Genomic DNA, 15,400 nt, shown 5'->3' on the forward strand with positions numbered 1-15,400 from the left:
AGACATGAGTCAGTTCTTGGGTCGTCCGGATTGTATCGAAAGTCTCCGAAAAGATCTGGTCGACCTACAAAGTGCTATTCTGGACGTATTTTCTAGAACCGGACCAGTCCGCTTTCCCTCCTGGAAGTTCCCCGATAAACTCTCCTGTAATTTGGACATGGTAGCTCTGCTAGAACAATATGACTTTATGGATGGGGAGGATGCATTCAATCAACACTCCCACATTGTGTTACTGGAGCTCGTGATTGACAGGTAATATATACCCTAATGTTACATCACATTAATTAAAATAATAATAATAATATTTTTTTCTCCCTCTCTCCATGAACAAGGCTGCTACTTCTTCTACAAAGCTTCAATTCTTATGTTGAGCAACTGAAGTTCAGCCAAAGGACAGAACAAACCCTGCAGAAAGGATGCCTGTCAGTTGGTCTTGTAGTGAGAAACTACTGGAGTAATTTAGTTCAGTTTGCCAGCCTTAAGGTAGGCATACAAGTTAAGATTAAAAAAAAAGTCAAATGTTAACAGAACACATAGATCTCATATTTTTTCATTCTTTCTTCCTTGTCTTAGGGGACCTTCAAAGACTTCAACAAACCAAAGACATTTGACTGTGATGAGACAGAGACAGTGTCAACTGTTTCCCCACAAATGAGCTCAAAGAGCAACAGCTGCAGACATTGTTTGTCTGCCTGGTCTTCAACAAGCTCCTTTAAGTTTTTGCCACTGAATCATGTACCCTCCAGTCCTACCCAAAACAACCTGTTCCATCCTAAAGCCGACAGCCACAACATAAGCTGCCAGACAGTCGAATCATCCCTCATTCCCTGCGATGCCTGTCACAGAGCGCAATCCGTTTTGAGAAAGACAGGAGAAGCTTTGGTAGAACTGTTTCAGAGTGAGGGCCTGCCCTCCTCTCTGCAGCCACTCTCAGCTGCTGTGGAGGACACGCTGGAGCTGGGACATATGACAACAGGGGATGTCGCCCAGTGGGCCAATGAGCAACTCAGGGACATGCGACGGCTGGCAAAACATCTACAAGATGTGCGGAGTACAGTAAACCCTCTTAAAGATAGACTAGCAGCAGCAGAGACAGAAAGGGAGAGATTCAGGTCTCAGTTGGAAAGAGCACAGAAAGAGTTCAAGCAAGAGAGGGAAAAACACCAGGCCACCATAGTCCAGCTGGAGTTTTCACTGCGGAAAGCCCAGAGATCTATGAAAGAAACAGAGCAAAGGCTACAAGAGGAGCAACAACAACTCAAGAGAGGTGCAATAAACTCACAAATGAATATGATGGGAGTTCATCGAGATCACGGTTATGACTATATGTTTAATATATTTTTTTTGTAACAGAAACTTTGTCCTTGGAGGAGAGTAATTCCAGACTGAAAGAGAAAGTATCAACACAGCAAGACACATTACAAGCACTCGGTAAGGACATGTAATATTTAATTTACCATCATGGTACACTTCTCACAATATTTATATTTTACAGAATTCTATGAAATTCATTTGGCTTAGATATGCTGTATGATGGATCGTTTTATTTTGCGGTAGAATGGGAAAAGAATGCACTGCAGGAAACAGTGAAGTCCTTGCACTTAGAGAAAGAGGCCTGTTGTAAACTGCAACAAAGGATCCAGCAACTAGAGAGTCAGATCTCTGAAACTCAAGTTCTTCTTGACAAGGAGAATGCCAAGTATCACAGTGCTTGTCGCCAGCAAGAGGTCAGTGTCACAGCAAATGCTAGATTTTTTTTTGTTTTCAGCTGGAGGCCTTGACCGTTTCACTCGTGGATCAGTGACATAACAGTGTTCAAACAGATTTACACAGGTGTTAGTGGTTCTTTTTTGTTGTTGTTGTGCATCCAGTCAATGCAAGCAAAGCACAAGTCTTTGTTGGAGAGAGTGGATGCTCTCGACAAAGAGTGCGAAGAGCTGCAGATGCAGTTGGGAGAGAGAGAGGAAAGACAGATCGACCTGCACAATGAACTGCAACAGATGTCGGAGGAGAAGGAACAACTGAAGGCTCAGCTCACTGAACAGCAGGTATATCAGAGTCCTCACCCATAATAATACACATAATGAATACGTTTAAACTGTGCAGCTTATGCTCTCATGTTTTTTTTTCCTAACAGGACTTGTGCTTAGAACTCCAAAAGGAGAAGCAGACACTTGAAACGAATGTAGGCGAGCTAAAGAACAGTGTGACTGAGCTGAAGGAATGTGTGCAAGCTTTAAAGGAGAGGGAGAGGCTGCTGGTGGCTTTCCCAGAGCTCAGCCCCCTGGCTCAGGCCCAACCTCAGAGTAGGCAATTATTTAATCTTTGCCTCTCAACGATACCAGCAATACCTGAACATATGTACATAAAACACTACACTAGTCTCTCTTTGGAATATAGAATACAGGGTTACAAAAGTGATTCTACATGCATGACTTGGAAAAGTAAAATGTGAATCTTGTATCTGGTCATTTATTTGCCAACAGCCTCTTTTTTTCAGAGCTGTACACATGTTGAATGCTTGCATATTGTTCTTTTCATCTTTACAAGGTACAGGAAATGTGCTTCTGGATATGGAGCAACAACTGCGATCGAATAGCATTCGTATAAAAGTTCTGGAGCAGGAAAATGCGACCCTGCAGAGCAGTCTTGAGAAACTGAGGGAAAGAGCACAACATAATGCTACAAGGGTAGGATGAATGGAAGTTTATGTTGTGAACATATCACACGTTGGTTTTGTGGATGTTACTGAGATTAATGAAAACTACATTCACATTTTTATCAATAGGAAGTCTCACCTGAGCTGACATGGAGCCTCTCTCTGCCCACCACACCAGTGGAGAAACAACAAAATCACCTGACACTAATGCAGCACAGTCCACTGTAACCACTCTACTCTTTAGATTAATTAAAATGTTACCTTCAGGCACAAGCAGCACTGAGCTCACATTTTATAAATGATTAATCATAATACTGTGTTTCCATTGTTGCTCTATGTCTTCTTCTTCAGGCAGAGCAGCAGTGCAGCACGGCTGGGATACAGTAACAGAAGGAAGGAAGCAAGAGGAGGAGAAAGGGGTCTGGAGCCAGCCGGGTCAGAGGATTGTATGTCCTGTACCGCTGCCTCCCCCCAGTCCCTGCAAATTCACCTACAAACCCTCCACCTCAACACTCCACACTCCACTGCAGCTAGAAGCCGTACAAAAACACACAATGCTTCTCTCCTCTCTCGTTCCAGAGGCTTGAATCAGAGGAGAAAGTGAAACCCTGAAGGTGTAAATGCATTTAGACAGCTTTGCAGTTGGAGAAAACTCAGCTTTGTAGAAGGACTATTGGCAACAACTACATGTTTAATTAAAGACAAAAGATTATTTGCTACATGTCAAGGTGTACATTATACCACACTGATGTTTTTGTAATTTTACATAGTCATTGTGCACATTAATGACAGCAGATTACTGCTGTTGCCACTCTTTATTTTAAGTTTAATACATATATCATAAACCCATTGTGGATATGTAGAAGGAAGACTGTTATTTCAGTGCTATTATAAGAAGGTGTTTGATTGCAATTGCAGATTAGGTTTCTCGTTATATGATATGCTTCTCAAACCTGGATGCATCTGAATGAGAAGCCTCCACAGCAGATGACTCACATGTTTCTGAGTAAGGAGGTGTGTACAACCTTGGATGCCACACAAACAGTAACATGGAGACGGATGTGCTGATAGCTTTTATGTGCTATCTCACAAGGGTGGGGAGTGGGAGTTTCTATCGAAGCACAAGTGCACACAGGATTGACAAGATTCATGCTCTGCTGGATCACTACAGACCTTTTTTTCAGTCCCTCCAAGATAGTGTGTCAGTTGTCCCATGTTCAGGCACCAAGATCAAGACTATACACACTGTAGATCGTTGTGAGCTATGCCTCGTTTGTTGTTTCTGTATAAGCACTGCACATCATGAAGCTTGTTTTGCAGTGGTAATTTGAGATGCCATGAGCTCAGCTGTGTAATCTGAGTCTAACAAGGAGCCCAAGAGACTTGGCTTGTGTCCGAGCTGTTACAGTCAAACGCTTGTATCGCTGTTTTCATAAACCTGACAGGTAATACAAATAACTCTGGTAATCATCTTAGCATCAACACTCTGATTTCTCAGCAGTACTACCTGAATGAACTCCTGCTCCTTCATTTCATTCACTGAACAGACAGCTCACGACCTGAGGGTTAAGCCCTAAATTGGGTTAACGATACAGTTGTGTCATGAAGCGTGTAATTGAAGTCAGTCTTCTTCTCTCTCACCACAGACGCCACAAAAAAAAAAAAAAATCAGTCTTATCTTTGACAAAGCGACTGAGTCCTAGTAATCATGCCATTTAGTCATGTTGATCAGGAGCAATTGTTTTACAATGACTAATTATGCTGCACTCTTGATTACCAAGATCACGTGCTACATTTGTGATAACAATAAAAGAGCCAAATTTTGGAAAAGCTTAACAGATGATGTGCAAAAATCTGAATCTATTACAGTTTTTAAAAACAGGTGTAAAATCTTTTTTTATCGAAGGAAATAGAAAAAGGAGTGATGTGTGAATATGTTTAGTAATCAAAAAAGTTAGGTATTTTTGTAAAATATTAAAGATTTTTTAAATTGAAATGTACCATTTGTATTTTTAATAATAATTAAGTAATAATTAAATTTGCATGTCACAACTCTTATGGAAGTCTATAATGTGGCAGCGGCACTTCAGTGTCCTTTGTAATCTTAGTTCTAATCTTTATTATGTCCTTCATTTTATTTCAGTATTGGTATGTCCAGGTTGAAATAGTTTGTCTTTTGTTTTAGTTTTCTGCTTCTTCTTTGTGTGAATATTTATTTAAGTGTGTTAAAGTGAATCATTTGGAAACCATTTTCATAACTTGTGTATTTTAAATTTTGTAAGATGTGATTCTCTGAGACAAGGCTTCAGTCAGAATACTCCACAATTTAGATTTTTGTAAATGCTGCGTCAAAACATTTATTTCTCATTTATAACACAGTTGTCGCATTTTATACAGACATACACGATAACGGAAAGATCTGAGACCTTAATGTGCAAGTACAGAGTACAATACTATTCAGAAGTAAGAAAAGAACTGGATTATTTGTAATTGTGCTTCCTGGCACAAAAAAAGACAGAGAAAGAGGTGAGAAAACGTTGAGCTTAAAAAAGCACCACAGTATTCATATCTGCCACCAGCCCCGACATCAAAAGCATAACTGTGACACAAAATTACCAGACAATAGTTTTCATATGATGTGCAAAGTTGTACAAAATCCTCTTGAACATTTTGTAACTATGCCAAAATGCTTCCTACTGTATATTCTCTCCCATGTTTGTGTTTTGGTTTAATAATTAGAAAGCATGGAGTCCTGTATAAGAGTTTTAGTTTTAATCTAACATAAATAAATTAAACAGCTAAACCATTCAGACCACTTTAGCTTTGGAAGTCAGTCTGCACTGATTACAAGATGTTTAAGGCCATTGGTTTCTTATGTAACACATGCAAATACAAACTGAAATGAAAAAAAGGAATAACTGAATAAAAACTCATGTTTGGGGTATAAAACAAAAAAAAAACACAAAGCCTCATGTTCATTTATTGACACTGTAGGCTGTGGGAATGTTATCTGTATATTATAAGAGCGTTCTCACATGTGTGCCTTTCGCTGATCTAGGTCAAGCTGCAGACTGGCGACAGGGACTGTTGCAAATCTGCTGGGATTACGGAGGCCCATCTCTGGCTTAACATCACCAATATCTGCCTGTCTGCCAGTATTTTACCCTGCGTGTGAAAAGTCCCATTCAGTAGGTTTGTGCTCAACATATATATCCAATAATATAATTATCTCTCTTGGGAAATCAGTGATATGGCAATAGAATCTAATCTAATAATATAAAAAGTCAATAAAAGCTAAACAATCTATGTGCTTTGATTTCTTATAATCTCATGCCAACAGGGAGAGAGGGGAAACAGTTACTGTCTAAAGGTGCGTGAGAAAAACCTGCACAAGTGCAAGATCAGTGATACAAAAGAGGACAGGGTCATGGGATGAGATTTAGATTAAGTGAAGCACTGAAGTGTTGCTCAGCCAATTAAAAGGTGAACACAAATTACTTACGGAGACTAATCGAGGTATGCAAAAAACGTAAAGCTAATGAGATCTGTATGAGAGCAAAAATAGGAATAACAGAGAAACAAATACATATATTAACACACTGGATTAAATAATTTGTCAGAAGCCACTACAGGCAGGGCAGTCTATAAGAGGATCCACATTAACAGAGCCTGTAGTTTCTCCTGTGGAGAGTTTGTGAAAAACGCGAAAATGTAAACTAACAAAAGCCTGTGCATTCCTCTGCTTAACTAACAAAATGTGCAACAAATGGATGCTTATTGTACTCAAGATGATATCTTCAAATGTGCAGTGGGATGTCTTCTTTCTTGTTAACTACAAAATGACATTTTTTGGTCAATGTTGATTTTCCAGCTCCAGATTTGTGTTAAAAAATCATTAACTGAGAATACACAACTAAAAGTAAAGATTATCACAAAGAAAGCACCATTTATAACCTACAAGCACATGGATTCTGACAAACTGGCAAGGTTGCAAGAAAAAAGCTGGTCTTAAAGGACATAACACAACTTTGATGCAAGAAGTTTACAGGACAGTAATAAAGCTCTCTACTGTACATTCGAGTTTTACAAGATATACAAATATGCTTCACAATGAGACAGAGAGCGTGCATCCCATCCTGTGGTGTGCTTACATTTGCAGAGCAATGAATACAGACTGTGGCAGGCCAGTCACACACTAAAGGGAGTGAGATACAGAGAGTACACCAGTATTAGTACAGCGTATGTGTGGGAGACATCAGATAAAACCAGGCAGTTGTAATGGTGACTATGCTTGGTCACACATCATCTCTTTCCTGCATACTCCTCAGCTGTCGAGGCAGTGGAGGCGTTGATGTGGTGCGCCGGGGCGTCCACTTGACCATCAGGCTGGACGGACTGCACTGTTTCTACCAGGCTGCCGCTGGGTAGGACCACGTACCGGGCGGCCATGTCTGTGGGCTGCAGCTCCCGCATGCCCTCCTTGCTGTGCCAGATCCCATAGCCAAAATACACAAGGAGTCCTGGGAAAAGGGACAAGAGGGTACACTTGTAACTGTAATAACTCAAAAGTCGGGCCACACTGTGCAAAGGTGAGTAGAGAGAAAAGTGCCTCTAAGTTTTAACTTAGGAAATGTTGACAAGATTCATATTTTATTCTCTATGGGCAAAATAAATGCATTAGTGTTATAAAAACCCATAAACATAGTGTTATAATAGATTTGATGTTACAGTTTTCAAATTTACTTGATCCTTTTCAGATACTTTAGATAACAAGACCAGTTTACAGCCATGCCACTCTGCTGTAATACTGATTACTTGGCTTCAGCTCTGCCTTAACTCTGAGTCGAATGAAGAAATCCCATGCTTTTTTTCTGCAATGGCCACTGGGAGAAGTAAGTGGGAGAGAACGCCTAGCCTGTCAAGTGCAATACTCCACGAGTATGCATCTTGTTAACTTGCTGCAGTCTGACGGTGAGGTTTAAATGGTTTACTGGTTCAGACAAGCCTTAAGCTAATGCAGCTAATCACGCTTCCCCAGTGATCCCCCCACCTCCACCTTCACTGACAGGGCTTCAAAGCTGTTTGACCGCCATGTGTATCCTCAGAGGTTTGCTGACAAATGGGAAAACTTCTTGTGTTTCCTTAGAGGACAAAAAATGTTTGTTTAATCTGATGATGTAATACTAAATATACAATGTGTTCTCTAGCAACAGAAGGCAGGTGTTTTATGACACTGTATTCAAACTACTTACTGAGATAACATTCATTTCACATCATGTGTGCACTGTGGATTTGTCTGCCTTTAAGTAACCCAAATCACCTTCATAACATGCAAGTTAGTGTTTGTGTAGAGAAGAGGTTGTTTACCTGGTGCTTACCATACATGCATAGTAGCTTTAAAGTTAAGCTACAAATGTTTTTTAAGGAATATATTTCAGACACTATGGAAAAGATGGGTGATGGTTTTTGGATTGCTTATATCCAATCCAAAATTAAATCCAAAATTCTTACCTATGGCAATCCACACAGTGAATCGAATCCAGGTTAAAGGGCTGAGCTTCATCATGAGGAATACATTGATAAGGATACTGGCACCTGGAGTCAATGGAACCAGAGGTACCTATACAAGAATAATATCTCAGTCATACTCCAATCATACACAGCATTCAATCAGAGTTGTATAATCAACTAAAATCTGTAAAGCAGCTCACCTGGAATGTTTTGCTGTCGGTTTGCGGCTCATGAGCCCATATGAGCGCCATGCTGATGATGTAAGCTAAGCTAAAAATCACCAGCAGCATTGTGAAGCTCCAGACCGGCAGCTGCAGCTGTTTGTTACCAAATTCAAGCACGGCACAGAGGGATACTGAGCTCACTATCAGAGTCAGCACACAGAAGGCCACCACCTCGCCCGGCTCACAGTCCCCCAGCAGCCTGCCCAGGTAGGGTTCCCAGTAAGCCTTCAGCTGCCCCACCCCACGCCGCTCTCTTGTCTTCTGCCTCTCCACCAACTGGAGTTTGTCAGAAAAGGACTCGTACTGCTTCAACTCCCCACTGTCCTCAGTTATGGTCTGAGACTCTGAGGGGGCAGGGGAAGGCTCAGCATTGGGGTTCGGAGATGTGGAAGCGGTTCCCTTGGAGCTGGTTTTGTCAGGCTGGAAGCGCAGCACAATTACACTCGCTGCTACAAAGGTGTATGCCAGGAGTGTGCCGATGGACAAGAACTGAACCAAAGCCTCCAGGTCAAAGATGAGAGCCATGGTGGCCATGAGGATTCCAAACACCAATATAGCATTGACAGGGACTTTGGTGAGGGGATTGACGCGTGAAAAAATGGAGAAGAACAATCCATCCTCTGCCATGGCATACACAATCCGAGGGAGGGAGAAGAGATTACAGAGCAGCACGGTGTTCATGGCTGGAAATGGGGAACAGAGACTCATTATCAGAGCATGACACAAAATATAGCACTGTGAAGATGTGTGTACTAAGAGCCATTTAAATTAAAGGTTGATACTCACCACAGATAGAACCTACTGCCACGACCACTCCAGCCCACCTGTAACCACGGCGGAAGAAAGCATCTGCCAGAGCTGAGTTGGGGTCCAGTGAATGCCAGGGTACCATCAGTGTAAGCACTGTGGCGACCAGGATGTAAGCCACTGCTGCCAGCCCAAGGGAAATTGCAGTGGCAATGGGAACAGCTTTCTGCGGATTCTTTGCCTCCTCACTTGAGGATGCAATTACATCAAAGCCCACAAATGCATAGAAGCACGTGGCTGAGCCTGCCAGTATTCCAGACAGCCCAAAAGGTGCAAAGCCTCCTTCTCTCTGGCTCCAATTGGCTGGTTCAGCCAGCACAAAGCCAAAAACCAGTATGAAAACGATGACACCCATACTAATGGTGGCGAAGATATGGTTGAGGTAAGAGGACACTTGAACTCCAAAGGAAATGAAGAACGAGGCAACTACTAGAATCCCTGCTGCAAGGAGGTCAGGGTAATGGGCAAGGAAGGGCACGTTCCACTGCATTATGTGTGTCTCAGTGAAGTTCTGGATAGCATGGTTAAAAATGGAGTCCAGATAGCCACTCCAGGCACGTGCCACAGCAGCGCCACCAATCATGTTCTCAAGAATCACATTCCAGCCAATGAGAAAAGCCCAGACCTCTCCCACAGAAACATAGGTAAACATGTAGGCAGATCCTGTTTTGGGAATGCGTGCTCCAAACTCTGCATAACAAAAGGCAGCCAATAAAGAAGCAAAACCCGCAAAAAGGAAGGATATGATGACAGCAGGCCCAACCATGTCTTTAGCCACTGTTCCTGTCAGGACATAAAGCCCAGAGCCCACCATGCCACCAACACCCATCAGCGTCAGGTCCAGGGTTGAGAGGCAACGTTTCAGAGACGTGGCCATCATGTCATCATCCAGTGTCTTGAGTCGGTTCAGTCTCTGACAAAGGCGCACCGCTGGTGCGCAGCCTCTCGGACAAGTTGCCATAGTTACGGAGTTAGACAGGCCAGCTGGGCAGGACGATGTTGTAACACTCACACTGGATCCATTACCTGTCTATGAAGATGAACTGCAAGACAGAGTACAAGCACAATATTGACAAAAGTATACATCACACCAGGAAGAGCAGCAGCAGTTCTAAGTGGTCAGACTTGTTTAGCCTCCATACTGTGTGTTCCACATTCAGGGAAGAACCACAGAATAATTGTTAAACTTAATACATTATATATTCATATTTTAGCTGTGTAGCTGGACATGTTGTTGGGGTCTGGTGTTTGGCTCAGAACATTTAATTGAGAGCTGCTGATGGACATGTCCTGTACTAACCATCTACACTAAGCCACTTCGCACACAGAATTGTCCTCTAAGCATTGGCTTCTATGTTTAAGGAAATGATTAATGAATAATTGTTTAATGACAACAATGGTGACATGAAATGTTCAGTGATTACGTTTAAGATATTTTCATTCATATAGCACAAAGAAATAAATATGCATTTTGTAAATGACAAAGTGTGACAAAACGGAAATTTGAGGGTGGTTAAATACTATTTCCTAAATCATTGGTAGACCCAGAAGTTACATGTGTGGTGGTAATTAAAATGAAATACAAAAGAATCCCAAATTAATATTTAGACTCACGAGTCATCGGGTCTTTTTATACTGTGATCTGTTTGGTCTTTTTCCAGCTGCAAGTATCTGTCTTATCTAGATTTTGCAGAGAGGCCTTAACGTGTGGCACCCACGGGCGCTCATCACTGTGCGTGCAAGGCCAGACCACGTCATCTAAAAGGCATCGCTGATGTGTCCAATAAAAGCCTGAAATGCAGCAGCGATACAGGATGTAGATTCTGTATTTCTTTTTTTTTTTTCATTTGTTTAACTGCAAAAAATGTGTTTAGTCTTTTCATCCTAAAGACTCAGTATACATCCCCCTGATTGCTGCCCTCGATAGGCATATGGCGACAACAGGATGCCTCCGTTATAATTACGTAACGCTTTATTCCCCTCTAGAAATAAACCCACTGCCATGAAAAAAAAACACGGCTCGTTCACACTGTAATAACAATCATAAGTATACATATCTGACCACTCGACTTACAGCCTACAGTGCACAGAACAGACGAAGAACAGAATAAGCGTCGTTTTAATGCCAGATTAATATTTTATAACAACATGGAAACGGACGCAAAGTGAGGATCGTTAGTGCGTTAGACTTCCTCTCTCCTGGATGCAGCCTTTCTGGAGAGCGACATCGTACTTTCCACTCGTGAGGCGTGTGTGATCCTATTTTTATCCACAAAAAGATACCTAATAATAAAGACTAGTAAAATAAAGAATGCAACGATCGCTTTACCGTAGTTGTTCAGAATCGCTCATCTGTGCTGCAGCTCCGGGGCGAGTATAAGTTGCAGGGATGCATCGTCCGGTGATGGAGCAGAAGGTGCGCCGAGGAATAAATGCAACATGCACTGCCTGGACTGCTTCTTAAAGGCGCAGTCACCTCTGTACTCCTGCTGTAAGGGCTTCCCCGCTGAGCCCCACCCATATGACAGCAGAATAGGAGATTATCCTTAGCCGGTGGTCCCAGAGAGGGGGGTCCCCGGGCCCTGACTATATGCGGTCAGGAAATATAAACGTGGACAGATTTGAGAATCAGAAGTATGCAAGACAAATGCGCAGTTTAAGTATGTAAAGACTATTTTCTACAACACAGAACAGGCTCAGGTGCCACCCTTAAAGGAAGGATGTGTCCTCAGTGTTCATAAGAAACTGGAAGCATGCTTGATCACCTTTAGCTTTTCTACCAAGGCACAGCCATTAAAACTATGCTAGGAGACCCAAGAGGCCATATGGAGAATGGAGGCACAGTGAATTACAGTGTAGTCAGGTGCCTGACCATGGGGCCTTTATATGTGGTCATAAAACTCTATGGTAGTAGCCAGTGTAAAAAGGATGGATGTGATATGAGACCTGCAGTCAGACCTGGTCAGAGGCTTGGCAGTAGACTTCTGGACCACTTACAGTTTGGTGAATGTATGACTATAATTTCCTATAAATAAGGAAATAAAAGTCCAGGTGGGTTGAAATAAACACATATAACTATATCAACCACCAAATCATGTGTTTCCAATCTGAGATGTGTTTATAGTATGGTAAAAAAAAAAAAAAAAAAAAACACCTACAACAAATGAAGAAAACAAACTAACACAGAGAAGCCATGGATTCTGCTCAGCTGCAGATTTATTTATTTACTGGTATCCAATCAAGCTACCTGCTAACTGGCACAGTTGTGATTGGTTCCACATTGAGTGATGAGGAGCAGCTGCCTCCAAGGAGGAACACAGTGCTACACAAATAACAGGACTGAAAAAGATCTACATTGATGTTTACAGAACTCAGTTCTGTTCAATTATTCACATCACACAAAGATGATTTGAGAAACTTTTAAAACATTTGTTTTATTAAAGTTTGAAATTTGTGAATGGAAAACCAGAAATATGCTACTGTCCATATTGAGTTTTGTTCATGATGTATCATATCAGTAATTCAGTTGCTTTATTGTTGTACATTTTTTGTAAGACAGTTAGCATAAAGCAACACTGACATTTTAAAAATATCAATGTAAATGTACTGAGGTTAACTCAAGGCCTAATTTGCACCCCTATCCTCAAGGGTCTGCTCAGAACAGATCAAGAACACTGGAGCTCACTCACTTCACCGTCCAGAGGTGAGGCCAGTAAGACCTCGCCCATTTTTCATAATGTCCAAAGGCTTATTTTAAATGAACAGTAGGTTTTCACACAACCTTCCGAAACAATTTTCACCACTGTTGAAAGCAACATGTAAAGTTACAGAATTCAACTTTATATTTGATGTCAGTGCCCTACTGCTGCTCAGAGTTGGGTCTCTGTGTACACACAAAGGACTGAAACTTTCCTTTTCACCTCAAACGTTTGCTGACTGCTTCAAAGACATCAAGAGGCACTTACGAAGAGACCATCTCATTGCAGGAAGGTCACAGCATTATTTCCAGTTATAGCCATCTCCGGTCATCTCTTTGTGTTCTTAAATGTGTCTTTAAAAAAAAAAAAAACAACTTTCTAACTTCACAATGCGTGACATGGCATTTAGGTGCTTTAGAAGCTATGTTGTCACAACCTGCTACTCCTCTCCTTCACTACTTGAAACTTTGTACTTGAATACTTCAGAACCAACCATCTCCTGCGGGTTTATGATGGTGATTTAATTTCTTTAAGTACAACAGGTGCTCAACATTTTCTGAACTTGTTGCTTCTGACAGACAGCAATGTTACATGTTTACCGAAGCACTGTGAATCTCACAGTAACTAGAATGTGAGCACATGCCGTCTGTTTCTTTTGGCACAACTAGGCTTCTTTATCATCTTTCTCATAGTAATCCAGATTGTGACTCCTTCTGTTGAAGTTTGAGGATCAATTCAAGTAGGTTCATCTGCATTGTCAGCTCCTGAAACACAGTGATTGAAGAGCAGTGAGTGAGGACATACTTCGCCATCTGCTGGAAATTTGTCAGCATCACAAAGAGCATGTTTTCTATGGTACCTTACTATTTGTGGTATTACAATGAATATTAACTATAGTAAGTGGACAGATATAGCGGTTAACCTGAGGATTAGTGGTGATATAAAACCCAGGGACTCCCGCCTTTTCCAGGGTGTTCTGCTGGTCTATCACTTTTTGATCCATTTCCACAACAATCTTTTTATCCATCATTCTCTGTTCCTCTCGCACACGAATGTCCAGAGCCTAATAACACAACGCACAACCAGTGGTAAACCAAAATGCATACAAAAATACCCTTTAGTGAGAAGAGGTATTAGGATTTCACTGCCTTACCTCGAGTTCTGCTTGGTGGTTTGATTTGAGAAGGGCAAGGTTGTGAGACTTGCATGACTGCAGAGCGTCTTTGTGTTTTCGTGCAAGATCTTGTTTAAGTGCTACACACAAAAAGAATAAACCAGTCAAGCATTCACAAAAACATTTGCGATTACCATCTCACAATGAGGGCCTGTTCCAATAAGGAGGCTTGGTACTTCACATAGTTTTTGATTTGATGGGAATTCCTGGCTTTATTCAGGAATTATCCAGACACAAGCTTGCTTCTCGGAAGAGGCCCCATTAGTTAGAGCACGTTTTCTGTTTAGCAGGGCACACACCTTGATGTTCACAGTGCAGCTTTTGCCTCTGGTTGCAAAGATTTTTCTCTGTCAGATGCTGAATATCCAGGAGCCCCTGCACAATCTCATAAACCGTGCCATCTATGAGTGCTAGAGCCAGGTCACTCAGCGTGTTGTAGGACAGGCGCTGCTGGAAGGAGCTAATCATGGAGAAAAACAACAATAACCATCAAGATATAGTCAATAAATCGTCCATATAGCTAAATATCTGACATTTACTACTATCATCACTTCTCTGAGTGAAAGAAGCCCTTCCTGAAGGCAAAGAGACGTTACCTTGGTAAATCTTTCACTAAGGTTTGTAATTCAGACAACAAGTAGTAATGTCTTTCTTGTTGTTTTGTAGAATCAGCGCCGATGACAGCGGGATAACCATCCATCTCCTTAACGGGAAAAATTAGAACAACATCAGGACGTTGCTAGTCAACACATTCGGCTAGCTAACAGCTCCAGTTTGGGCGAATTTCACTGTTTCTATAGTAAAGAATTCCCAGAAACACGGACGTAGGTTTTGTTTTGGAGACTAGCCTGCATCTAATGATGTACGTCAAAAAAAAACACAAACACGATTAAAGCTACAAAAACAATTTGCCCAGAAAGAAAGTTGTTTTTATGCTGTGCGGTTATAACGTTTTGTTTATTAGCTTGCACTCCACAGAGGACCCCAAGTTGCTGGCCGCCGAAATGCCTGTCTGTAAAAGCGCATGCAGTAGCTCAACGTGCTCGCAAGGTGGCGCATTGAATCAAAGAAGTGACGCCACTGGGTATCAGATACTTATAAGGTGTTACCATACATTTTCTGGAAGCCTATTATAAATTAGAATGACAGCGTATATTTAAAAAAAAAAAAAGGCATTAATGTCAATTACAATCTACAGTGAGCGGTGTCAAATTTTATTTCAAATCATGAAATAATTTTAGTGATGTTGTGAATGCAGTTTATTCAAATCATGTCATGTTTACTTCAGAGTGGACATATCTGATGGTTGATCCATTCGGCCCGTTTA

The 15,400-nt window shown here is 41.5% G+C and overlaps 3 protein-coding genes across 4 annotated transcripts; 1 reads left to right on the forward strand and 2 right to left on the reverse strand.

Moving 5' to 3' along the window:
- Positions 1–4: 4 nt before the first annotated feature.
- Positions 5–3,263, forward strand: ccdc157 (coiled-coil domain containing 157). The gene is made up of 10 exons (XM_041041757.1): positions 5–252; positions 333–483; positions 574–1,267; positions 1,354–1,431; positions 1,558–1,727; positions 1,872–2,048; positions 2,138–2,306; positions 2,551–2,690; positions 2,789–2,883; positions 3,011–3,263. The coding sequence occupies exons 1-10, from the start codon at positions 5–7 to the stop codon at positions 3,261–3,263; spliced, it is 2,175 nt and encodes a 724-aa protein (XP_040897691.1).
- A 1,785-nt stretch (positions 3,264–5,048) lies between these two features.
- On the reverse strand, positions 5,049–11,602 carry slc7a4 (solute carrier family 7 member 4). The gene is made up of 5 exons (XM_041043042.1): positions 11,531–11,602; positions 9,181–10,244; positions 8,371–9,077; positions 8,171–8,279; positions 5,049–7,179 (listed from the first exon to the last, which is right to left on the reverse strand). The coding sequence occupies exons 2-5, from the start codon at positions 10,160–10,162 to the stop codon at positions 6,962–6,964; spliced, it is 2,016 nt and encodes a 671-aa protein (XP_040898976.1). The 5' UTR covers positions 10,163–10,244; positions 11,531–11,602; the 3' UTR covers positions 5,049–6,961.
- dgcr6 (DiGeorge syndrome critical region gene 6) lies at positions 8,637–15,035 on the reverse strand. Of its 2 annotated transcripts, XR_005894333.1 has the most exons (6): positions 14,670–15,035; positions 14,373–14,533; positions 14,053–14,153; positions 13,822–13,962; positions 13,343–13,663; positions 8,637–8,647 (listed from the first exon to the last, which is right to left on the reverse strand). XR_005894333.1 is itself a non-coding variant. In XM_041043043.1 (5 exons), exons 1-5 carry the CDS (start codon positions 14,771–14,773, stop codon positions 13,586–13,588), a joined length of 585 nt encoding a protein of 194 aa, XP_040898977.1. In that variant the 5' UTR covers positions 14,774–15,035; the 3' UTR covers positions 12,413–13,585. The 2 variants fall into 2 exon arrangements, 1 of the variants encoding a protein (XP_040898977.1); XM_041043043.1 differs by lacking the exon at positions 8,637–8,647 and having other exon boundaries at positions 12,413–13,663.
- Between the last annotated feature and the right edge of the window lie 365 nt (positions 15,036–15,400).

The sequence above is a fragment of the Toxotes jaculatrix genome, chromosome 7 (assembly GCF_017976425.1).
Source record: "Toxotes jaculatrix isolate fToxJac2 chromosome 7, fToxJac2.pri, whole genome shotgun sequence".
NCBI lineage: Eukaryota > Metazoa > Chordata > Actinopteri > Toxotidae > Toxotes > Toxotes jaculatrix.